Source organism: Leuciscus leuciscus (assembly GCF_965113295.1).
Source record: "Leuciscus leuciscus genome assembly, chromosome: 1".
NCBI lineage: Eukaryota > Metazoa > Chordata > Actinopteri > Cypriniformes > Leuciscidae > Leuciscus > Leuciscus leuciscus.
Genome location: NC_138725.1, coordinates 56,990,715 through 57,010,314, shown reverse-complemented (window position 1 = coordinate 57,010,314; position 19,600 = coordinate 56,990,715). Strand labels below are relative to the sequence as shown.

At 35.6% G+C, this 19,600-nt stretch overlaps 1 protein-coding gene and 1 long non-coding RNA gene across 3 annotated transcripts in view; one reads left to right on the top strand and one right to left on the bottom strand.

Moving 5' to 3' along the window:
• stat5a (signal transducer and activator of transcription 5a) overlaps positions 1–19,600 on the top strand; it is an 83,664-nt gene that overhangs the window by 56,685 nt on the left and 7,379 nt on the right. For both annotated transcript variants that reach the window (XM_082136618.1, XM_082136619.1), the window contains 13 exons: positions 713–847; positions 955–1,111; positions 1,556–1,645; positions 3,006–3,180; positions 3,717–3,847; positions 4,430–4,581; positions 4,758–4,913; positions 8,607–8,786; positions 9,046–9,133; positions 9,631–9,753; positions 10,460–10,552; positions 12,421–12,627; positions 18,326–18,420. In XM_082136618.1, coding sequence (XP_081992744.1) covers positions 720–847; positions 955–1,111; positions 1,556–1,645; positions 3,006–3,180; positions 3,717–3,847; positions 4,430–4,581; positions 4,758–4,913; positions 8,607–8,786; positions 9,046–9,133; positions 9,631–9,753; positions 10,460–10,552; positions 12,421–12,627; positions 18,326–18,420 — 1,775 coding nt within the window. In that variant the 5' untranslated portion in view covers positions 713–719. The remainder of the gene's footprint in view (positions 1–712; positions 848–954; positions 1,112–1,555; positions 1,646–3,005; positions 3,181–3,716; positions 3,848–4,429; positions 4,582–4,757; positions 4,914–8,606; positions 8,787–9,045; positions 9,134–9,630; positions 9,754–10,459; positions 10,553–12,420; positions 12,628–18,325; positions 18,421–19,600) is intronic.
• LOC309474540 lies at positions 12,833–17,014 on the bottom strand. Its single transcript, XR_014197375.1, has 2 exons — positions 16,687–17,014; positions 12,833–16,068 (listed from the first exon to the last, which is right to left on the bottom strand). It is a non-coding gene; the product is annotated as an uncharacterized lncRNA (long non-coding RNA).

The window sequence follows — 19,600 nt, the reverse complement described above, 5'->3', positions numbered from 1 at the left end:
GAATGCCAGAAGGCAGGGCCTATGGTGCGATGATGTATAACTATTCGTCAATGTTATTTGATCGTTATATGGCAGGCATATGCAAATGTATTTGCCCGTGTGACATCCCAAATCCCACAATGTCCAAATGAGCCGTTGCTTAAATAATTGCTTTGTTTATGATGAGGAGGACATTTTAAGCTCTGAAACTTAATTTAAACTTCATCTTGATATTTTAAGGGTACAAAGACCTCTTATATGACAAATGACCAAGGCAAATTTGATTTCTCGTGTCATGACCCCTTTAAATATATAATTATACAATACATATGTATATAATATGTAATTATATTATATAGTGTTTAATTATAATATATATTACAATAGTAAATATTATATATATATTTTATAATTTAATAAAATATATGAGCAATGACTGTCTATATATAATTTCTACAAATATTATAATGTGAAATATAATAAAATATAATATATAATAAAAAAGTTTAAAACAATATAGGAATTTTCTTTATGCTAATATAAAACTGTAATAAAATATAATTATATTTTAGCATTACAGTAATGAAAAAAAAAAATATATATATATATATATATATATATATATAATCTTTGGTATTCCCTTTTTTTTCTTCTTTTTTTTTTTTTTGCATTTCTAATTTCCCCTAACTCTCACTTGTTTGTTGTACTGTACCTGACGCTGTGTCTCTGTCAGAGTGAAAATGGCAGTGTGGATCCAGGCCCAGCAGCTGCAGGGAGATGCTCTGCACCAGATGCAGTCTCTCTACGGGCAACACTTCCCCATAGAGGTGCGACACTACCTGTCCCAGTGGATAGAGGGACAACTCTGGTATGTGAAGAGTTTGCCTGAGCTCATTTGAACTGCAAATGATTTGCAGATTTTGACATTTTTTATTACATCAATGTTATTTGCTGTGTCTGTTTGTCCTCTGTCAGGGATGCGATAGATTTAGAGAACCCTCAAGAGGAGATTAAAGCCAAGCGTTTATTGGACAACCTGATCCAGGAACTACAGAAGAAAGCAGAGCATCAAGTGGGAGAGGACGGCTTCTTACTCAAGATCAAATTAGGACATTATGCTTCACAGCTGAAGGTTCTGCTTGTTCTTTGTTTGCGAGTACAGTTCAGGAATGATGAGTTAAAAAAAAGTGATAACAGATCAGACTTTTGATTTTCATACATTCAAAAGCTCCTAAATATAAATGTTTATACACACACACTGAAAAACATGCAGACTCAGATCTCTTTTATATGTTTGAGTGAGATGTTTCTCTTAAAGGATATTTGGAGGAATAAAATGAGAGAATATCGATAGAAAAAATATTAAATAAATGAGAATTGTTGACATCAGTGCATGATGATAAAGCCATTATTAAGAACCGGCCAGTCAGGAAAGTGCAGCCGCAGTGTTTACTGTCACTAGTGTTGCACAGTGTACTTGAGTGTGTTGATGTAAACAAGACCGAGTAGATGGAGGTGTGCGTTTGTGTTTATTTGTGTTTGTGTATATTCTGACTCTGTGTGTGTGTGTTTTCAGAGCACATATGACCGATGTCCCCTGGAGTTGGTGAGATGTATCAAACACATCCTGTACACGGAGCAAAGACTCGTCAGAGAGGCGACTAATGTGAGTGGACAGAGTAGGCAGTCGGTTTATCAGTTCATTTGTAATAACGTGTTATTTAAAATTAATTGTATGTGTTCTTTATCTTTATTTTGTATATATATATCAAATAAATGCAGACTTGCTGAGCAGAAGAGACTTCTTATCTAATCTTAATGACACCAAACTTTGTGTGTGGTGTGTGTGTGTGTGTGTATATATATATATATATATATATATATATATATATATATATATATATATATATATATATATATACACTACACACACACACACACACACACACACACACACACACACACACAGTTAAGATTAGATAAGAAGTCTCTTCTGCTCACCAAGTCTGCATTTATTTGATCATAAATACAGTAAACACATTAGTATTGTAAAATAGTATTACAATTTAAAATAACTGCTTTCTATGTTAATATACTGAAAATGTATCACATGATCCTTCAGAAATCATTCTAATATACTTATTTGATGCAAGGCAAGGAGCGCATTTATTTTAAATAGATTTTTTTGTAATAACATGAAAGTCTTTTCTGTCACTGTTAATCAATTTAACGCGTCCTTGCTGAATAAAAATAATAAAAAGTAAAAACACAGATAAGTGTAATAGTTAGTAATAAGTCTGTTAATTTAAAGAATTGATACCTGATAAACAACTGGAAAAATCCACAGAATTGCATTGGTCAAAATGTGTGGGAACCCAGGTCTGTGAATTGTTCCATAACATATGATTCCAACATTTTACAGACCTCATAATTTTACTCCCAGAGTTCTCTCTACATTCGACTGATTTATAAGCACTTTGTTTGAACATGCCATTAAAAATGGTTTGTACCATTTATAAAAAGAGAGAACTATGTTGTCTTCTTGGTTTAAATCATGGGCATTGGGTAATAAACAGGGCTGCTGTAAATGAGACTGACTTTTACAATCTTCAGATATAGAATTTGCATTTGCATTGTGCATGTGTAGATGAACATACATAGCTAAATATACACATACTAATCTACACACAAATTCGACGATACCTGCCAAGAAAGTGCTCAGTTTTATGAGAGTAAAAGAGGAAATTTCAGATTTTATTAACTGAACTGACATACCATAAAATCATAAAACTAAAGACAATATCAGTAAATCTAGAGGCTCACATACACATGAAAATGCCCACTCATTCCTTATGTTCATCCTGCTAGTTTATCAAAACTAAAACAAAAACATACAAAAAGTTGAATTATATCATGCTTCTATGCTTTTCTGAAATATTCTGTTATAATTTTGTGAAACATAATTTTAGTGAAACTGAACGTTGAACTATGGTTGGTTGTCACTCATGTGTGTCTGTGATTGGCAGTCAAGCTCACCGGTGGGCGGGGTGATGGACAGCATGTCGCAGAAGTACCATCAGATAAACCAGGCGTTTGAGGAGCTCAGAATATTGACTCAGGACACAGAGAATGACCTCAGAAAACTACAGCACAACCAGGAGTACTTCATTATACAATACCAGGAGAGCCTCAGAATACAGGGTATATGTCCACACACATTTACATTCATACATGCAGCAAACGCTGTTATCCTTGCATTCAAAATATGCTTTTCATCAGTTCATGTATTTTTGCATGGAAATCAAACTTTGCCATTGTCAGAGCCATGCTTTGCTGTTTGAGCTACAGGACACACACACACACACACACACACACACACACACACACACACACACACACACACACACACACACACACACACACACACACACACACACACACATAGCCATGACTATTTTATCATTCAACTCATCATACAGCAAAAAATGTCCTTATTAAAACAGTTTGGATATTCACATAATTCCTGAGAATACCATTGAATTACAAATCAAGTCTGAATTTAGACCTCTAATAATTTATAAATAAGCATTATATATAGAAAATTGTTTGTCACAGGAATTGCTAGATTCACAACCCACTGTTTTCATACCCCGATCGCTCTTCTACATACGAGAATACGGGAATTTTATTTTTCGAAACTTATGTTTGTGGAATAAATCTTCCTCTGCTTTGTGCAGCTCAGTTATCAAGCCTGGCCACGCTGCCTCCAGCAGACCGACAGCTACGAGAGCCCAGCCTGCTCAGCAAGAGAGCCACAGTAGAGGCCTGGCTGACCCGAGAGGCCAACACCCTGCAGAAATACAGACTGGTACTCACACATACACGCTCGGAATGAATAGTGTGTATAGCATTAGCATAATGCAACACTCAAACTGCAACATTAGTAGCACATGCTTTTAAGAGCCACGTCTTAAACATTTATAGCAAGTTTTTTTTTTTAAGAAATTACAACTTTTATTCAGCAAGGATGCATTAAATGAATAAAAAAGGTACAGTAAAGACAACAATGTTACAAAGACTTCTATTACAAATAAATGCTGTTTTGATCATTCTATTTATCGAAAAATGTATCTTCGATAATCCATTTCACTTGGGTATACATCACAATACAGAAGAAAATGTTGTTTTATCACAACTTTAATGCATACACAAATTACCTCTGTTTTGATTGGTTTACCCGGTAAAAAGAGGAACACATTCATTTCAAAAGATACTGTTTACCATTATATGTCTTCTTTAAATTGAAAACAACAGTTCCACTTGATGTTACACATTCGTTTTCAAATACAGTACTAAACTTGAGGGCCGTTGTCATTTACATGAGTACAGTACATATGTTCACGTCTGTTCATGCAATGTCATATAAGCTAGTGTGTGTGTGTGTGCTCAGGGCTTGGCAGAGAAACACCAGAAGACACTGGCATTGCTACGGAAACAGCAGACGGTGATTCTTGATGATGAGCTGATTCAGTGGAAGAGACGTCAACAGCTGGCTGGCAACGGAGGGCCGCCCGAGGGAGGACTGGACATACTGCAGTCATGGTGCGCACACACACTTACTTAGGATGTATCATAGACCTCTATTGTTTTTAAAGCTAAAGTTAATTATAATTACTACAGATTAACCCAAACACTTTGCATTTACATTACACATACACAACTTGTGATCTTTCATTCATGTTTTCGTTACACATTTCTGCTTATGTGCATGTGCACAGGTGTGAGAAGCTAGCAGAAACCATTTGGCAGAATCGTCAGCAGATCCGGAGGGCGGAGCATCTGAGACAGCAGCTGCCCATTCCTGGCCCCATCGAAGAGCTGCTGACCGAACTCAACGGCACCATCACAGACATCATCTCAGCTTTAGTCACCAGGTGTGTGTGTGTGTGTGTTCGAGAGAGAGAGAGAGAGAGAGAGAGAGAGAGAGTAGCAGTTCAGTTAAGGTTAAGTGATTGCAAAGTGGAGTAACACAACCAATATCCTCACTGTAATCAACATCATGCATTTTTATTATATGCACTCTTTTTAGGCATGTTAAGTGTTGACTTCACAATGCATTTGAAAGCATCATATTAGTTGCCATGGTGGCATGCCAACCACATTCAAAGTCATACATCAGCTTCCTTTCAGTTTTCTGTATGTGTGTTTATTTTTTCACTCGGTATAGAGTCTCCAAGTGGGTTGAACGGATTTAGCAGATGCTTTTATCCAAAGCGACAAACAAACTAACAATACGGCAGCAATATGCAAGTGCCGTGACCAGTCTCCAGTTAGTCCAGCACAGTACACATAGCAAGGTGTTTATTTTTAGTTTTTGTTTTTTAAACAGATATAGAATAGTAAGTGTTAGTATTAATGGGTCAAGTGTTGCCGGAAAAGATGCGTCTTCAGCAGTTTCTTGAAAATGGCTATGGACTCAGCAGCTCGGGTTGAGTTAGACAGGTCATTCCACCAGCAGGGAACAGGTGAAGGTCCGAAAAAATGGATTTTGTGCCTTTTTGAGATGGTACCACAAGGCACCGTTCACTTACAGAACGCAAGCTTCTGGAGAGCACATAGGTCTAGTTCTGTAGGCAGACATCAGTGCCTTGAATTTGATGCGATCAGCAATTGGCAACCAGTGCAAGTTTCTGAGGAGAGGTGTGATGTGCGCTCTCTTCAGCTCATTAAAGACCACTCTTGCTGCTGCATTCTGAATCAGTTGCAGAGGTTTGACAGTACATGCTGGAAAGCCTGCCAAGAGAGCATTACAATAGTCCAGTCTGGATAAAATGAGATCATGAACAAGGAATTGTGTAGCAAGGGGCTGATCTTCCTAATGTTGTATAAGGCAAATCTGCAGGACCAGGCAGTTCTAGCAATGTGGTCTGTGAAGTTCAACTGATCATAAATTACAACTCTGAGGTTCCTGGCTGTCCTGGATAGAGTTATGGTTGACAAACCCAGCTGAATGGAAGTTGTGATGAAATGTTGGGTTGGCAGAGATCACAAGCAGCTCTGTCTTTGCAGGGTTTAGTTTAAGGTGGTGGTCCTTCATCCAGTCCGAAATGTCTGTCAGGCTGAGATGTGAGTAGCTACCATCAGATTATTTGGCTGGAATGAGAGATAGAGTTGTGTGTCATCAGCATACCATTGATAGGAACAACCATGTTTCTGAATGACGGTGTAGATGGGAAAGAGAAGTGGTCCAGGCACTGAGCCCTGAGGCACCCCCATAAAGTAGCTAGATGTTGCAACCTACCTATATTAATAATGAATATGAATAATCTAAAAAGAAATATTAAAGGGATATATTTCACCCCAAAAATACTTACTCTCATGCCATTCCAAACTGTTTGACTTTCTTTAATATGTTACACAAATTGTGCCAGTCACTTTTTCCATGAAATGACAATAAATAGGCTTCAAAAAAGGATACAAAAGCATTATAAATGTATCAAAGTGGGCCACACACAACTCATGCACTATGTTCCTAGTTTTCTAAAGCCAAACAGTACAGTAGCTTTTTTGTGAAACAGATGGAAATTCAAGTCATTATTCACAGAAAATATATACCTTAGCTCATGAAAGTTCATTCTTCATGAAATTGCTACTTCTATCATGAACCATTATTTATGCACCTAGGAAAACTTGGGCATATGTCAAGTTTCAAAGCAAAGCAAGTTTTCAACTAGCAACTTAAATGTCATATACTATACTAAAAGTTTTGGGCCAGTAAGATGCTCACAAAGGCTGCTTTTGTTTGATCGAAAATACAGTACAAATATATACCGAAAAATATGACATTGTGAAATATAACAAAATAAAATACAATACAAAATAAAACAAGTGTTTTCTGTTTTAATATATTTTACAATGTTATTTATTCCTGTGACGGTAAATCAGAATGTTCAGCAACCAAGTCAAATTTACCTCTTGATAGTTTCATCATGCTTTTGCATCCTTTTTGAAGCTTGAAATCCCCAGTCTTTTTCTGTTCCAGAAGGAAAGATAGTCATAATATAGTCATGAGTGTGAATAATGATGACGCAATTTTAACTTTTAATGATGACGAAATCCTTTCACATTGTTCATTCTCACATTTTATGAAATCAAAAGATGAACATCTCGGTTCCAAACTAGTTTATGTATCATTCACCCTGTGTATACTCGTGTGAATCTCTGATAAATCAACAGAGGCCATTTTTCAGAGACATTCAGTCGTCACTTTTGTGGCACACTGGGGATGTCTACAAACTTCTGCTCTCCTTCACTCTCTTTCTCATCATATCTTTTGTCAGTGTTCACACCTACCACAGGGGATGAATGTGGGGGTACATTCGTGTGTGTGTGTTTGGTGCCTCAGGCCAAGCAGTCATTGAAACAACTGAGCTTAATAGGAATTCTGCTTTTGGTTACACTTTATTTTGATGGTCCTTTTTAGACATTCTTTTGACTTTATGTAACGTCACATACATGTCAACAAATGAGTGTTAGTTGAGTATTAGTAGACTGTTAGGGGTAGGGTATGTAGAATAAGGGGTTAGGGTTAGTAGAATAAGTTGACATGCACTTGAAAAGTAACTAATAGTCAGTAGAATGTCTGTTGGGGAAGCATCACAATAAAGTGTTAGTAGGTATTAAGCAGACAATCTACTAATACTCTAATGAGAGTTAGTTGACATGTATGTGAAATGTTACTTATAGTCAACAGAATGTCTAAAGGGGACCATCAAAATAAAGTGTTACCATGACATTTTCTGATCCAGTTCCCCCTCTTCTCATCATTCCATATCATCTCTTTACTATAAAATAAGAAATAAGAAAAATAAGAAAAAATATATTATATATTTATTTAATATATTTTGTGTGGAAACCATGTTTTCAGTTCTTTTTCGGTTCCTGAAGGAAAGATCGTCATAATATAGTCATGAGTGTGAATAATGATGACGCAATTTTTCCTTTTAATGATGACGAAATCCTTTCACATTGTTCATTCTCACATTTTATGAAATCAAAAGATGAACATCTCGGTTCCAAACTAGTTTATGTATCATTCACCCTGTGTATACTCGTGTGAATCTCTGATAAATCAACAGAGGCCATTTTTCATCATTCCATATCATCTCTTTACTATAAAATAAGAAATAAGAAAAAATATATTATATATTTATTTAATATATTTTGTGTGGAAACCATGTTTTCAGGATTCTTTAATAAATACATTTCAAAAGTATGGATCACATACCCATACACATACTGTAAGGGAGAAGGGAGGAGGATATATATTTCAGCGCGTTGCATTCTCCTACTTTCTCCTTGAGAAACTTTGCGTTAACTCGCAAGCTTTTTTTGCGAGCGAATGTATAATTGAATTAAACATTTTTAGCAATGTAAATGTCTTTACTGTCCCTTTTTTATCAATTTGATGCATATTTGAAGAATAAAGATATTAATTTCTTTAAAACAACTGACTTGCCCTTGACTTTTGAATGATAGTGCACATGTGTTTCTTCCTGTAGATATACAGTATGTTTTATGGATTAGGATTTACAGTAAATATGTGTATGGGTGTGTTTTCTCTGCAGTACCTTTATCATCGAAAAGCAGCCTCCTCAGGTGCTGAAAACACAAACTAAATTTGCTGCGACAGTGCGTTTGCTGGTAGGTGGGAAACTCAACGTACACATGAACCCACCGCAGGTTAAAGCCACCATCATCAGCGAACAACAGGCCAAGGCCTTGCTCAAGAATGAAAACACCAGAAAGTGAGTAACTCCTTTGAGTGTTGTTGATTACTCATTGTGAATTGGCCTAAAATGCCTGGAGCTGCTAAAACAAAGCATGTTTCATCAGGCACCCTGATACACAATCCTACATTTATGAACACACACACATTTTTTTGCACAAACCCAATTTTTAGCTGCATTTGCCGCTTAATGGACCCTGATCTTGGTTAAAATTCTTATCGCCATCTTTACGTCTACATGCTGAATAATATTCTCTGTATATGTGTCTGTCTAACAGTGACAGCAGTGGCGAGATCTTGAATAACAACTGTGTGATGGAGTACCACCAGACCACAGGCACCCTCAGTGCACACTTTAGAAACATGGTGAGTGCACTGTGGCCGTCTAGGGGCTAACTTTAGAAAAAATGTCTGTAAGAGTGTGTGAATGTTTCAAAGTACGCTGTAAGCCACCATTTAAGTTTATTCATAATTTACTCTGTGCCTTCAGAGAACAGAGATCTGCTCTCGATTACATATCAACCATGACAAACAATGACAAAATAATTAGATTATTTCTGTACATTTGTTAACCAGAAAGTGTAACAATTACTTGTTACCCAAGTAATTCTGTCTTACTTTTGTACACTATATTTTATTTGTTTATAATAAAAGGAAGTTTAAATGAAAAATTACTAAAACATGAAAATGAAAAACATGAAACTTTCTTTATTATAAACACTTGGTTAGGCAATTTGTTGTCTAATTTAACATTTGTGATTCATATACTGTGAATGACACTTGTAGATGTAGCCTAAGTATTTTTGGGTATCTCTCTCTCTCTCTCTCTCTCTCTCTCTCTCTCTCTCTCTCTCCCTCTATAGTCTCTGAAGCGGATCAGGCGTTCAGACCGCAGAGGAGCGGAGTCTGTTACAGAGGAGAAGTTCACCATTTTGTTTGAATCACAGTTCAGTGTTGGCGGAAATGAGCTGGTATTTCAGGTTAAGGTGAGATTGAGATGAACTGTAATATTGAACTGTCTCATCAACTGTTACGAACCACATATAGGGATGTAGAAATAATTATAACTGAGACATTTCTATGTTAATCACATAGATTGTCATTAATTTTCGAGCAAAAATGACTATGTACATTTTAGACTAGAGTTGCTTTTTGGTTAATTCAGTCGAAATATTTTTTTTGTATATTTAGCAGTACAAACAGTTATAGTTGTTATATTTATGCTACATATTACTGTTCAAAACTTTTCAAAACGTTTCTATTATTTATATCTTTAATGGCAGCAGTTACTCCAGTCTTCAGTCACATGATCCTTCCGAAATCATACTGATATGCTTATTTGCTGTGCAAGAAAAAATGATTATTATCAGTTTTGAAAACTGTTGTGCTGCCTAATGTTTTTGTAGATCATTTTTTTAGGATTCTTTGATGAATGGAAAAATAAAAAAACAGCATTTATTTTTAAATAATATATATTTTTAAACAATATAGAAGTTTTTACTGTCACTTTTGATCAATTTAATGCATCCTTGCTGAACAAAAATATAATTTATTTATTTCAAAAGAAAAAATCTTACTGACCCCACATTTTTGAATGTTATTGTACAATTAATATTATTAAAGTGATTATGTATAATAAAGTCAATTGCAACTTGGTTCATTCATTTTTCTCATCCACACATTTCCCCCCAGACTCTCTCTTTGCCTGTGGTGGTAATTGTCCATGGAAGTCAAGACAACAATGCTACAGCCACAGTTCTCTGGGACAATGCATTTGCTGAACCGGTTAGTTCCTGATAACATCAGTGCATCTTTGGTTGGGTGGTGTGGTGGTTAAAGTTCAGGCCATCATTATTGTGCCCTTGAGCAAAGTACTTCATACCAGGGAGGCTGTCCCTGTTATAAGCTCATGAGGCCGTTGTATGGCGAAATCACAAGAAAGTAGTGGAAATAAATTCCCAGGTCATGTGGCAATAAATAAAGATCCTATAACTTAACCGTGTTGAACATCAAAAATCACCCCTGACTTGACAACACACAAGACTAATACCTAAAACCATACATCATGTAATTTCTCTCCCACTCACCAGGATTTAAAACTCCCCACAACAAACAAAACTGTCATGTTTCATAGCGTGGGTGTTGATTGGATGGCTAACGACATATGACTAACATTCCTTTACTGTACCCTTATTCTCCTTAAAGGAACAGTGCATCCATAAATGGATATCCTGTCATCATTTACTCACCCTCATGTCATTCCAAACCTGTATTACTTTTTCTTCCCTGGAACACAAAAGGAGAAGTGAGTGAGTGGTGACCAGTGGCTGTCAAACTACAAAAAGCACAACAAAAAACATACATGTAGTTCATATTAGGTTTTTCAAGAGATGTCTAGTTAGTATCATATCATTATGAGTCACTAATAAATTTTTCTTAAGGGCAGCAGTGAATGGCATGCGTACAGAACATGTTAGATACTTATGCAAATCAAGCAGGATATGGTGAGTGAAGGAGTTGATGTAATATACCCCTCTATATTGTCATGAAATTTCTCTGTTCTTTTCCTAAAAACAAGCTTGAAACCAAGGGTGTAGGTTTCATTTTGAGATTGGTGGGGACATTTTTGCACTTTTGACTACAATTTCAAGTAATCTAAAGCCTTTATTTATAGACATGGTAGCCAACCCACTCATAACATGATTCTGATTATGTAAACCAACAACATTACAATTTAGCTTTCTGTACTTTATGATAGAATATCATAAATGACATAAACAAGCAAAAAATAGTTATAATCATAAATAATAAACAAGCATACATTCATAACACCCAAAAAAGTGATCAGAGATTTGAGGTTTTGAGTCTATATTGACTTCAATTCTGTAATGTTATAAGTTAAAAGTCAGTAATGACGACAAGAAGGCTGTTTAATAGATACTTAACTTTACTCTGTCCTTATAGTGCAATCGTCAACATACAGTACAACAGCATCAGAGTACATATACATAATGTATGTAGAGCACTTGCAGGCAGTGCAGTGTTTTTAGGGGTCAGGGTGCTCTTATTGACGCTGTAGTGTATATTCTTTTAATATCAAAAATGAACTGGACCATCAATGATTTTAGAAGAAATTGCAACCAGGAGTTTACTGTTGCTAATGTAACAAACACAACTTTCACGTGCATCTGATCGAAAGATAAACCACATGCTCTTATTTCAGTGTTGTTTTTATTTTTGTGGATATTTCAGTTTGCTATGCACGTTCAGTTTGACAACATTTAGTTAAAGAGGGTCAACTTTAACATTCAACTGAACTGTTCACGTTTTAAACATTTACATTACTGCATGCGTTAAATGCACATCCTTAAAAGATCACAGTTTTCTAACGCAATTACTTTAACTTCTCATGTAATGTCAATGGTACGACCTCTATATTTCAGATGCGGCCAAAATTACACCACTGGTTACATATACATTTATTTTAATTGTTTGATCAAAATTATTGCTAGGGGCAATTCAGTAGTCGCTGGATATTGCTTCCCTACTAAATGTTATGCCCTTGCTTAAAACCAAAGTGATTGTGACCCACTGAGAACCTGCCTGATGAATAAAGTTTTTGATAAGGTCCTGTATTTTTCATTCTCTCTCAGGGACGGGTGCCCTTTATTGTGCCTGACAAGGTGTTATGGCCGCAGTTGTGTGAGGCTCTGAATATGAAGTACAAGGCAGAAGTGCAGTCAAATCGAGGTCTGTCCGAGGGGAATCTCGTCTTCCTTGCTCAGAAAGCCTTCAGCAGCTCCAGCGTCAACCCGGAGGAATACCGCAACATGACCATGACCTGGTCACAGTTTAACAGGGTAAATACACAACCACAGTACTGTACTGAATTAGTTTAAGAGGTCAGAACTCTTCTGTAAAATCAGTTTTTCCTTGTCTATCCATATCAGTGAAAAAAAATGCATAGAATGAAATACCTATCAAAGAAAACACAAAAAATAGATAAATAACAATAGATTATGCAAGATAAAGACTAATGGACTGTTGGTTTAGTGAGATCAAATATTTTATTTATATTTTAGATATGTATACACATACATGTATATAAATACACACACAATACCGTTCAAAAGTTTGGGGTCTGTAACATTTTAGATTTTTAAATAAGTAAATTTTGCTCACCGAGGCTGTATTTATTTGATCAAAAATACAGTAAAATGGTAATTTTGTGAAATATTATAATTTAAAATAACTGTTTTCTATTTTAATACATTTTAAAATGCAATTTATTCCTGTGATGACAAAGCTGAATTTTCTCCTGTGTCACATTATCCAGAAATCACTATAATATGCTGATTTGGTGCACAAGAAACATTTCTTATTATTATCAGTTGAATTTGTTTCAGGATAATTTCATGAATAGAAGATTCAAAAGAACTGCATTTATTTAAAATAAAAATATTTTGTAACCAAGTATAAGTCCTTAATGTCACTCAGTTTAATACATCCTATTTTATATTTTTCCTATAGTATTAACTGACCCAAACTTTTGAGCTATTTTCATTGGAGAAGCAAAATGCAAACTGACTGCCAATATTGGGTCTAAAATGTAAATCATCCAGTAATCAGTCATAATGATGTGTCCCATGCTGTTTTTGAAACCCATCTCTAAGCCCCTGCGTTTAGTTGCGCTCCATTTAGCTGTTCTTCAATACAAGTATTTTTGTACTTCCCTGTTGGTCATGAGCTTTATATGAGCTTCAGTTAAGCCGAACGCAACATGGCCATTTCTTTTGTAACAAATTTTTCAACCATGACTGTGACCTGCTGCTCTGTTACTCAACAGCACTGCCTTTATCGAGCAATGTTCTCACAGATGGCTTAATCCTAAACTAGTCTCTCATCATTCTGGCTTTGTTTTCTTCATTTTAAGTGGCGATCCGCCGACCCGGGGCTGCATGTTAGCCCATCAAATTGACATTGCTTCTCGTCTATTGCAATAGTTAATGGTTATTCAGAAAGTGAGGTTTGATCAGAGAGCTTTTGATGTGCAGGCAGGCCTAAGGCTGTGGCTGCCTTTGAAAATGGCCATGTGCTGATCTGCTACATTAACCGGGCAGTGTTCCCAACAGGGGCCTTTGGAATTTAGGCATTGTATGCGTTTATGGCTTTATTTATTTACGCACAAGTCACTGATACTCACTATGCACACACTTGCACAGATAGACACCAAGTAATCTTCACGATTGATGCTTTCATGCAGTGGGGTCCAAAAGTCTGAGAACATTAGTGGAAATGCTTGAATCAAAAGTTAAATGTATGTGAAAAAGTTAGTTAACATTAGTTAATGTATTAACTAACATTAACTAACAATGAGTAATATAGTTCTTACAGTATTTATTATTTTTTGTTGAATTAAATAGCTCATTGTTAATTCATGTTAGCTTAGGACTAAATAATATGGTTACACTTTAAAATAAGGTCTCATTTGTTAACATTAGTTAATGCATTAACTAACAATGAGCAATACATTTGTTACAGTATTTATTCATCTTTGTTAATGTTAGTTAATCAAAATAGAGTTGTTCATTGTTTGTTCATGTTAGTTCACAGACAGTGCATTATTTAATGTTAACAAATACAACATTTGATTTTAATAGTCGGGATTAACATGAAATAAGATTAATAAATGCTGTAGAAGTATTGTTTATTATTAGTTCATGTTAACTTAAGTAGTTAACTAACTAATGAAACCTTATTGTAAATTAAACCTGTAGTGTTACCAATAATATTAACAGATACAATTTTTTATTTGAATGATGTGTTAGTAAATGTTGAAATTAACATTAAAGGTGCTGTATGTATTTTATTTAATTAGCATTATTTTTACTGTACCAAAGCATAAAAAAAACATATGTTTGCAGATATTATGGAAACATCAGGGTTTTTTCCTGGGTGAAAAATGGTCTTCGGTGGTGGCAGACGAACACTGTCATCCACAAACACAGTGCAAAAAAAAGTACAATTGCCCAGTACTGACAATAAAACCAAATAAATGCATAAACCGCTTGTAATATAAACTTGTGCTATTTATTTATGAAATAAAAAAATAATCACTGTCAGGACAGACCATAAGTGCTTAGAACTATTTTATATGTAAATATTAGTAATTAAAAAAATGAACAAAGTAACACATAGAAAAAGTGGCAGGTCTGTACACTCCAAGACTTAATGCACTGATCATTTGACATACAGTATCAGATTGTATTGTTCAATCAGATTCAGTTGCACATTTAAGTATGGTTGTCAATCCAGAAACTTAGCAATGTGTAGTTAGCAGCATGAAAAACATATACCATACACTAGGGGTGTAACAGTACATTGAAGTCACGGTTCGGTACGTACCTCGGTTTTGGGGTCACGTTTTGATGCGAGTTCAGTACAACAGGAAAAAGCTACAAATTCCCAATGCTCAATCACAATTTATTCCACTTAGCGGCATTTAGTCCCCTAGTTCGTATAGTACAGCATCCTTTATTGTTTTAAAGCTGCAGTAGGGGATCTGGGAAATGCTAACGTTAGCCTGCTAGCATTGCAAGCATACGAACCCACCCTCCCTGCAAATCGCTGTCCAAAGCTACGCCTCATCCAAAACACATGAAGGCGCACACACACACAGCTGCTCTCGGCAAAGCGTCACAAGAGAGTCGGCGTTAAACTACCTCATGTCTCAAAGCACATAACTTTGCAATAATAATGAACGTAAACAACTTAGAAAGCTTGTTCCTTGACTGCTGCAGGTTCATTGCCGTGTTGATACTGTTGACATGGAAACGCATAATTCCGAGTCTGAGGACGTGAACAGCTCCGGTTAGAATGTCACGGGTTGCCGTCTCTTAATTACGGTAGCTATGGTGTGAACGCAGCATAAGCTGGTTGTTTTGGAGGAACTGTAAATATTGGCTGCTGTTTGTTTGCGCTGCTCCGTGACCGACGTCTGTCTGTACTCTGCATAGCATGAAACGCGCTGATGACGTATGATGTCTGCGCGAACAGGGTGCACAAGGGTATGTAAAAACAAACGTTGACAGGCAGGTAGGATATCGTATTTCATTCGGACCGAATATAATGATTGGATTTACATTTTATGGTCCTACGCCTTCCACGGACGATATATATTTATAAAAATACATTTAGACCGTTTAACATAGGGATTGCTATCAGGATATGAGGAGACTTTCAACCAGTATAACAAAAATCAATTCTGTAAAAAAGACAAATTCTGTAAAATAGAGAATCACCTAATGCACCTTTTATGGTGCTTTCACCTGCTATGGAAAAGATGATATTTTCCACTTGTGAACTGGTATTTACCAGTGTGTTGTGTTCAAGTGCTTTTGTTGTCGTAATGTAGGTAAAAAAATTGGACTCACAGATCCAGACCTTTTTATTTGGCTAAAACAATTTTAGATTGCTTAAGTCAGTAAATCATGGTGTCGCTGGCGTACACTACAGACAAAATACATTCACGTGAGTAAATTGCCTGATCGCTCATTACTAGGAGGCTCCTAGACTGCTAGCTAGCATCTGCTCTGGGTAGGTAACACCAAACCATAACGGTATTTTTAAATCTGACACTGAGTGTTAACGCATTATATTACAATTGTTAATGACACAACATTTTATAGGCTACAAAAACTATCCGCTAACAGTAGCAAAACATTTTTAGTTGTGTACAATGCTTATTCACGACTCTTGCGTTGCTCTCCGCCATTTTGAAAAGGTCAAAGGTTATCTCATCTCGGCAACTCGTGCATCAAAATATTCTACGAGCTGCCCAGTGGAAAATACCACATGAGTGGGTGTTCATGTGCATTTTCCACGTCGGCTTTTGGTATTTACCATAATTACCATAGCACGTGAAGGCACCATAAGCACTAAGCAGTATACAAAATGCACTCTTGCATAGGTTCCATCTGAATTCGCCAATGGTGAGTGGCCAAGTCACTGGCCATTCTTGTTTTTGGTTGGTGCATAGATTGTCTCTTCTTCTGCTGCTCTTTTTGCTGTTAGTAAACAGCACTGCATTACCACACGCACCTCCTTCTGGATTGGAGTGTGGATTGCCTGTGACTGGTGCATATAGTCAGACGACGAATACAGTCAAACCATGACATCTGTACACGCACAGAAAAGACATCTAGCAAATTTTCATAATATTTTCTGTTTGGGTTGGGTGTTGATTTCAATTTTACTTGAACCTTTAACCTTACTGTACCTTTAACAAATGGAACCTTATTGTAAAGTGTTACCAAATATTCTATTTATTTTCATGTTTAGATTAGATTCCAAATTTTGACATCTAAACCCCGTTGTTCGTTCAGGAGACATCAGTGCATCCGTGTGTTTGTGTGTCTCTGTGTGGATGCCATGCTAACTACTGAAGCGGTCAGGGCACGGGACACCATGTTCTAAGAAATAGAGTGATTAAAGTGAAAGCGATGGAGACAGGACTGAAGACAGGAAGCGTTCATCTCTCTAAGTAATGTGACTTTGCTTTTGGATCACTGATTAAAAACAGAATGAACATGTAGTAGAGGATCATGCTCTGATTTAAGCAGTCATGCCTGCGTTTCATAAACCCTGAACGTTCACTGTAGCACATGCACTTCTAGCTGTTTACTCTCTGATTCATGTCCGCTCCAAGTCCATTTCCAATGAACACATCACTTGTGAGGAACATGTACCAGAAATTCAGCAGATTGTTTTTTCATACTTTCATTTATTATTATTTTTATGTTCAGCATCTGTGAGGAAACAAGCTTCACACTCTATAGATGTAGGCCTAGAAAAATAGAAGTGGCAAAAAAAGAAAGGCAACACTTTGCATTTGCTTTTTTCTAATTATGTTCAATTGGATAATTATTTTAACTTAATATTGTGAGTGAATTTACTCACCCTTATGATGTTCCAAACCTGTATAACTTTTCTACTTCAATATTCTTTTTCTTCTTCAATCTTTTGTTATGGAGACCAATTACTTACATTGCATGGACAAAAAACATTTCTCAAAATATATTGTTTTATATTCTATTAAGAAAGAAAGTCATACACATTTGGAACAACATGAGGATGAGTAAATTATGACAATTGCCATATTTGGGCGAATTATCCCTTTAAAATGTTAAGTTGACATGATTTAAAATCTACTATCATTGTAACAATTATCAAGGAACTGAAAGAAAAGTTCTTAGGTTGTATCAGCTCTATGCAAAGTTTTCCCTTTATTTCTCACATTATCTCACATTTCTCAAGTTATTAAATGTGACAACAAAATCAACAACAAATTAATCAATCAATCACTGTAGTCAATTTTTTTATATATATTGACAGCATTGAGTTGCTTAAGTTTTGTCTTTGAAAGTTGTATTGTTAGAACTCCACAATACAACTTTAGGTAAATCTTTGGGTTTTTTCCCAACATCATTTACTTGGTCTAAGAATATATAATATATCATGTTAGTAATTGAAAACCCGATTTGCTTCTTGTCACTATAGGAGAGTTTACCAGGCAGGAACTTCACATTTTGGCAGTGGTTTGATGGTGTCATGGAACTTACTAAAAAACACCTGAAGCCCCACTGGAATGATGGGTAAGAACTGACTTCTGTGAGAACACGAAGAAATATAAACATCACACTCCTACAGATTTAATGTTGAAGATAACAATGAATCCATGTGTAAAGCTTAAAAAGAAAGTCTCTCTTTGTTGCTCAGTCAATGAACAATCAGACAGAAAAAGGATAAATGCTGTTTCTCCTCACATAACAAAGACATCTCTCACACTCATCTGACAACGGTGCCATTTACACTGTCTGACCTAGTGAATCTCATGAAGAAATAACTGTGACATTTATTCGTCTTTCGGTTATATGTGACTTTCAATGGAAAGTGCACTTATTTGACAGGCAAGAAAATGCCACAATTATTTATGATTATTGGCTGAAATATAAATTATTGAATAATAAATTGTATTTATGTATGTAATTTAATTGCTTTTCCCTTGAAAAAGTAAAGTGAGGGATTACTCTTAATTTTTCTGTAATTGAATTACAGTTACTTCTGATTTAATTGCATTAAATACTGTATATATATACTATAAAACAATTCTATATAAAACATTGTGCATTTAACATCAACATTTAACGTCTAATGTTAAAATGTATGTTTTTAATGTAACCTTCTCCCTTTAAATACTTCAGATGGTCAGTTCAAGAATAATTTATGCAATTTTATATTATTTATTTGATATATTTAAGTCAAGTCAAGTATATTTGTATAGCGCTTTTCACAATACAGATTGTATCAAAGCAGCTTCACAGTATTAAATTAAAATAATACAACAAAGTTTGTTTCAAGAGGAATTTATTGATTGATAAAATTAAATTAAATATCCCCAAAATATCTCCAACTGAGCAAGCCAAAGGCAACAGTGGCAAGGAACCGAAAAACTCCATCAATATTTAAAAGTCTAATTTCTATCCTTGTATTGTTCAACTGGTCGAGGTTGATATGGGATTTAGAAAGTAATTAGTAATAAGTAATGCAATACATTTTTTAGACAGAGTAATTAGTAAATTAATCTAATTATACTGTTGAAGATGTAATCAGTAGCTAGTAATTAATTACTTTTTAGAGTAACTTTCCCAACACTGGTCATAACACAGGGGTGTCCAGTCCTGCTCCTGGAGGGTCACTGTCCTGCAAAATTTAGCTCCAACCCCAATTAAACACATCTGAATCAGCTAATAAAGGCCTTACTAGGCATACTAG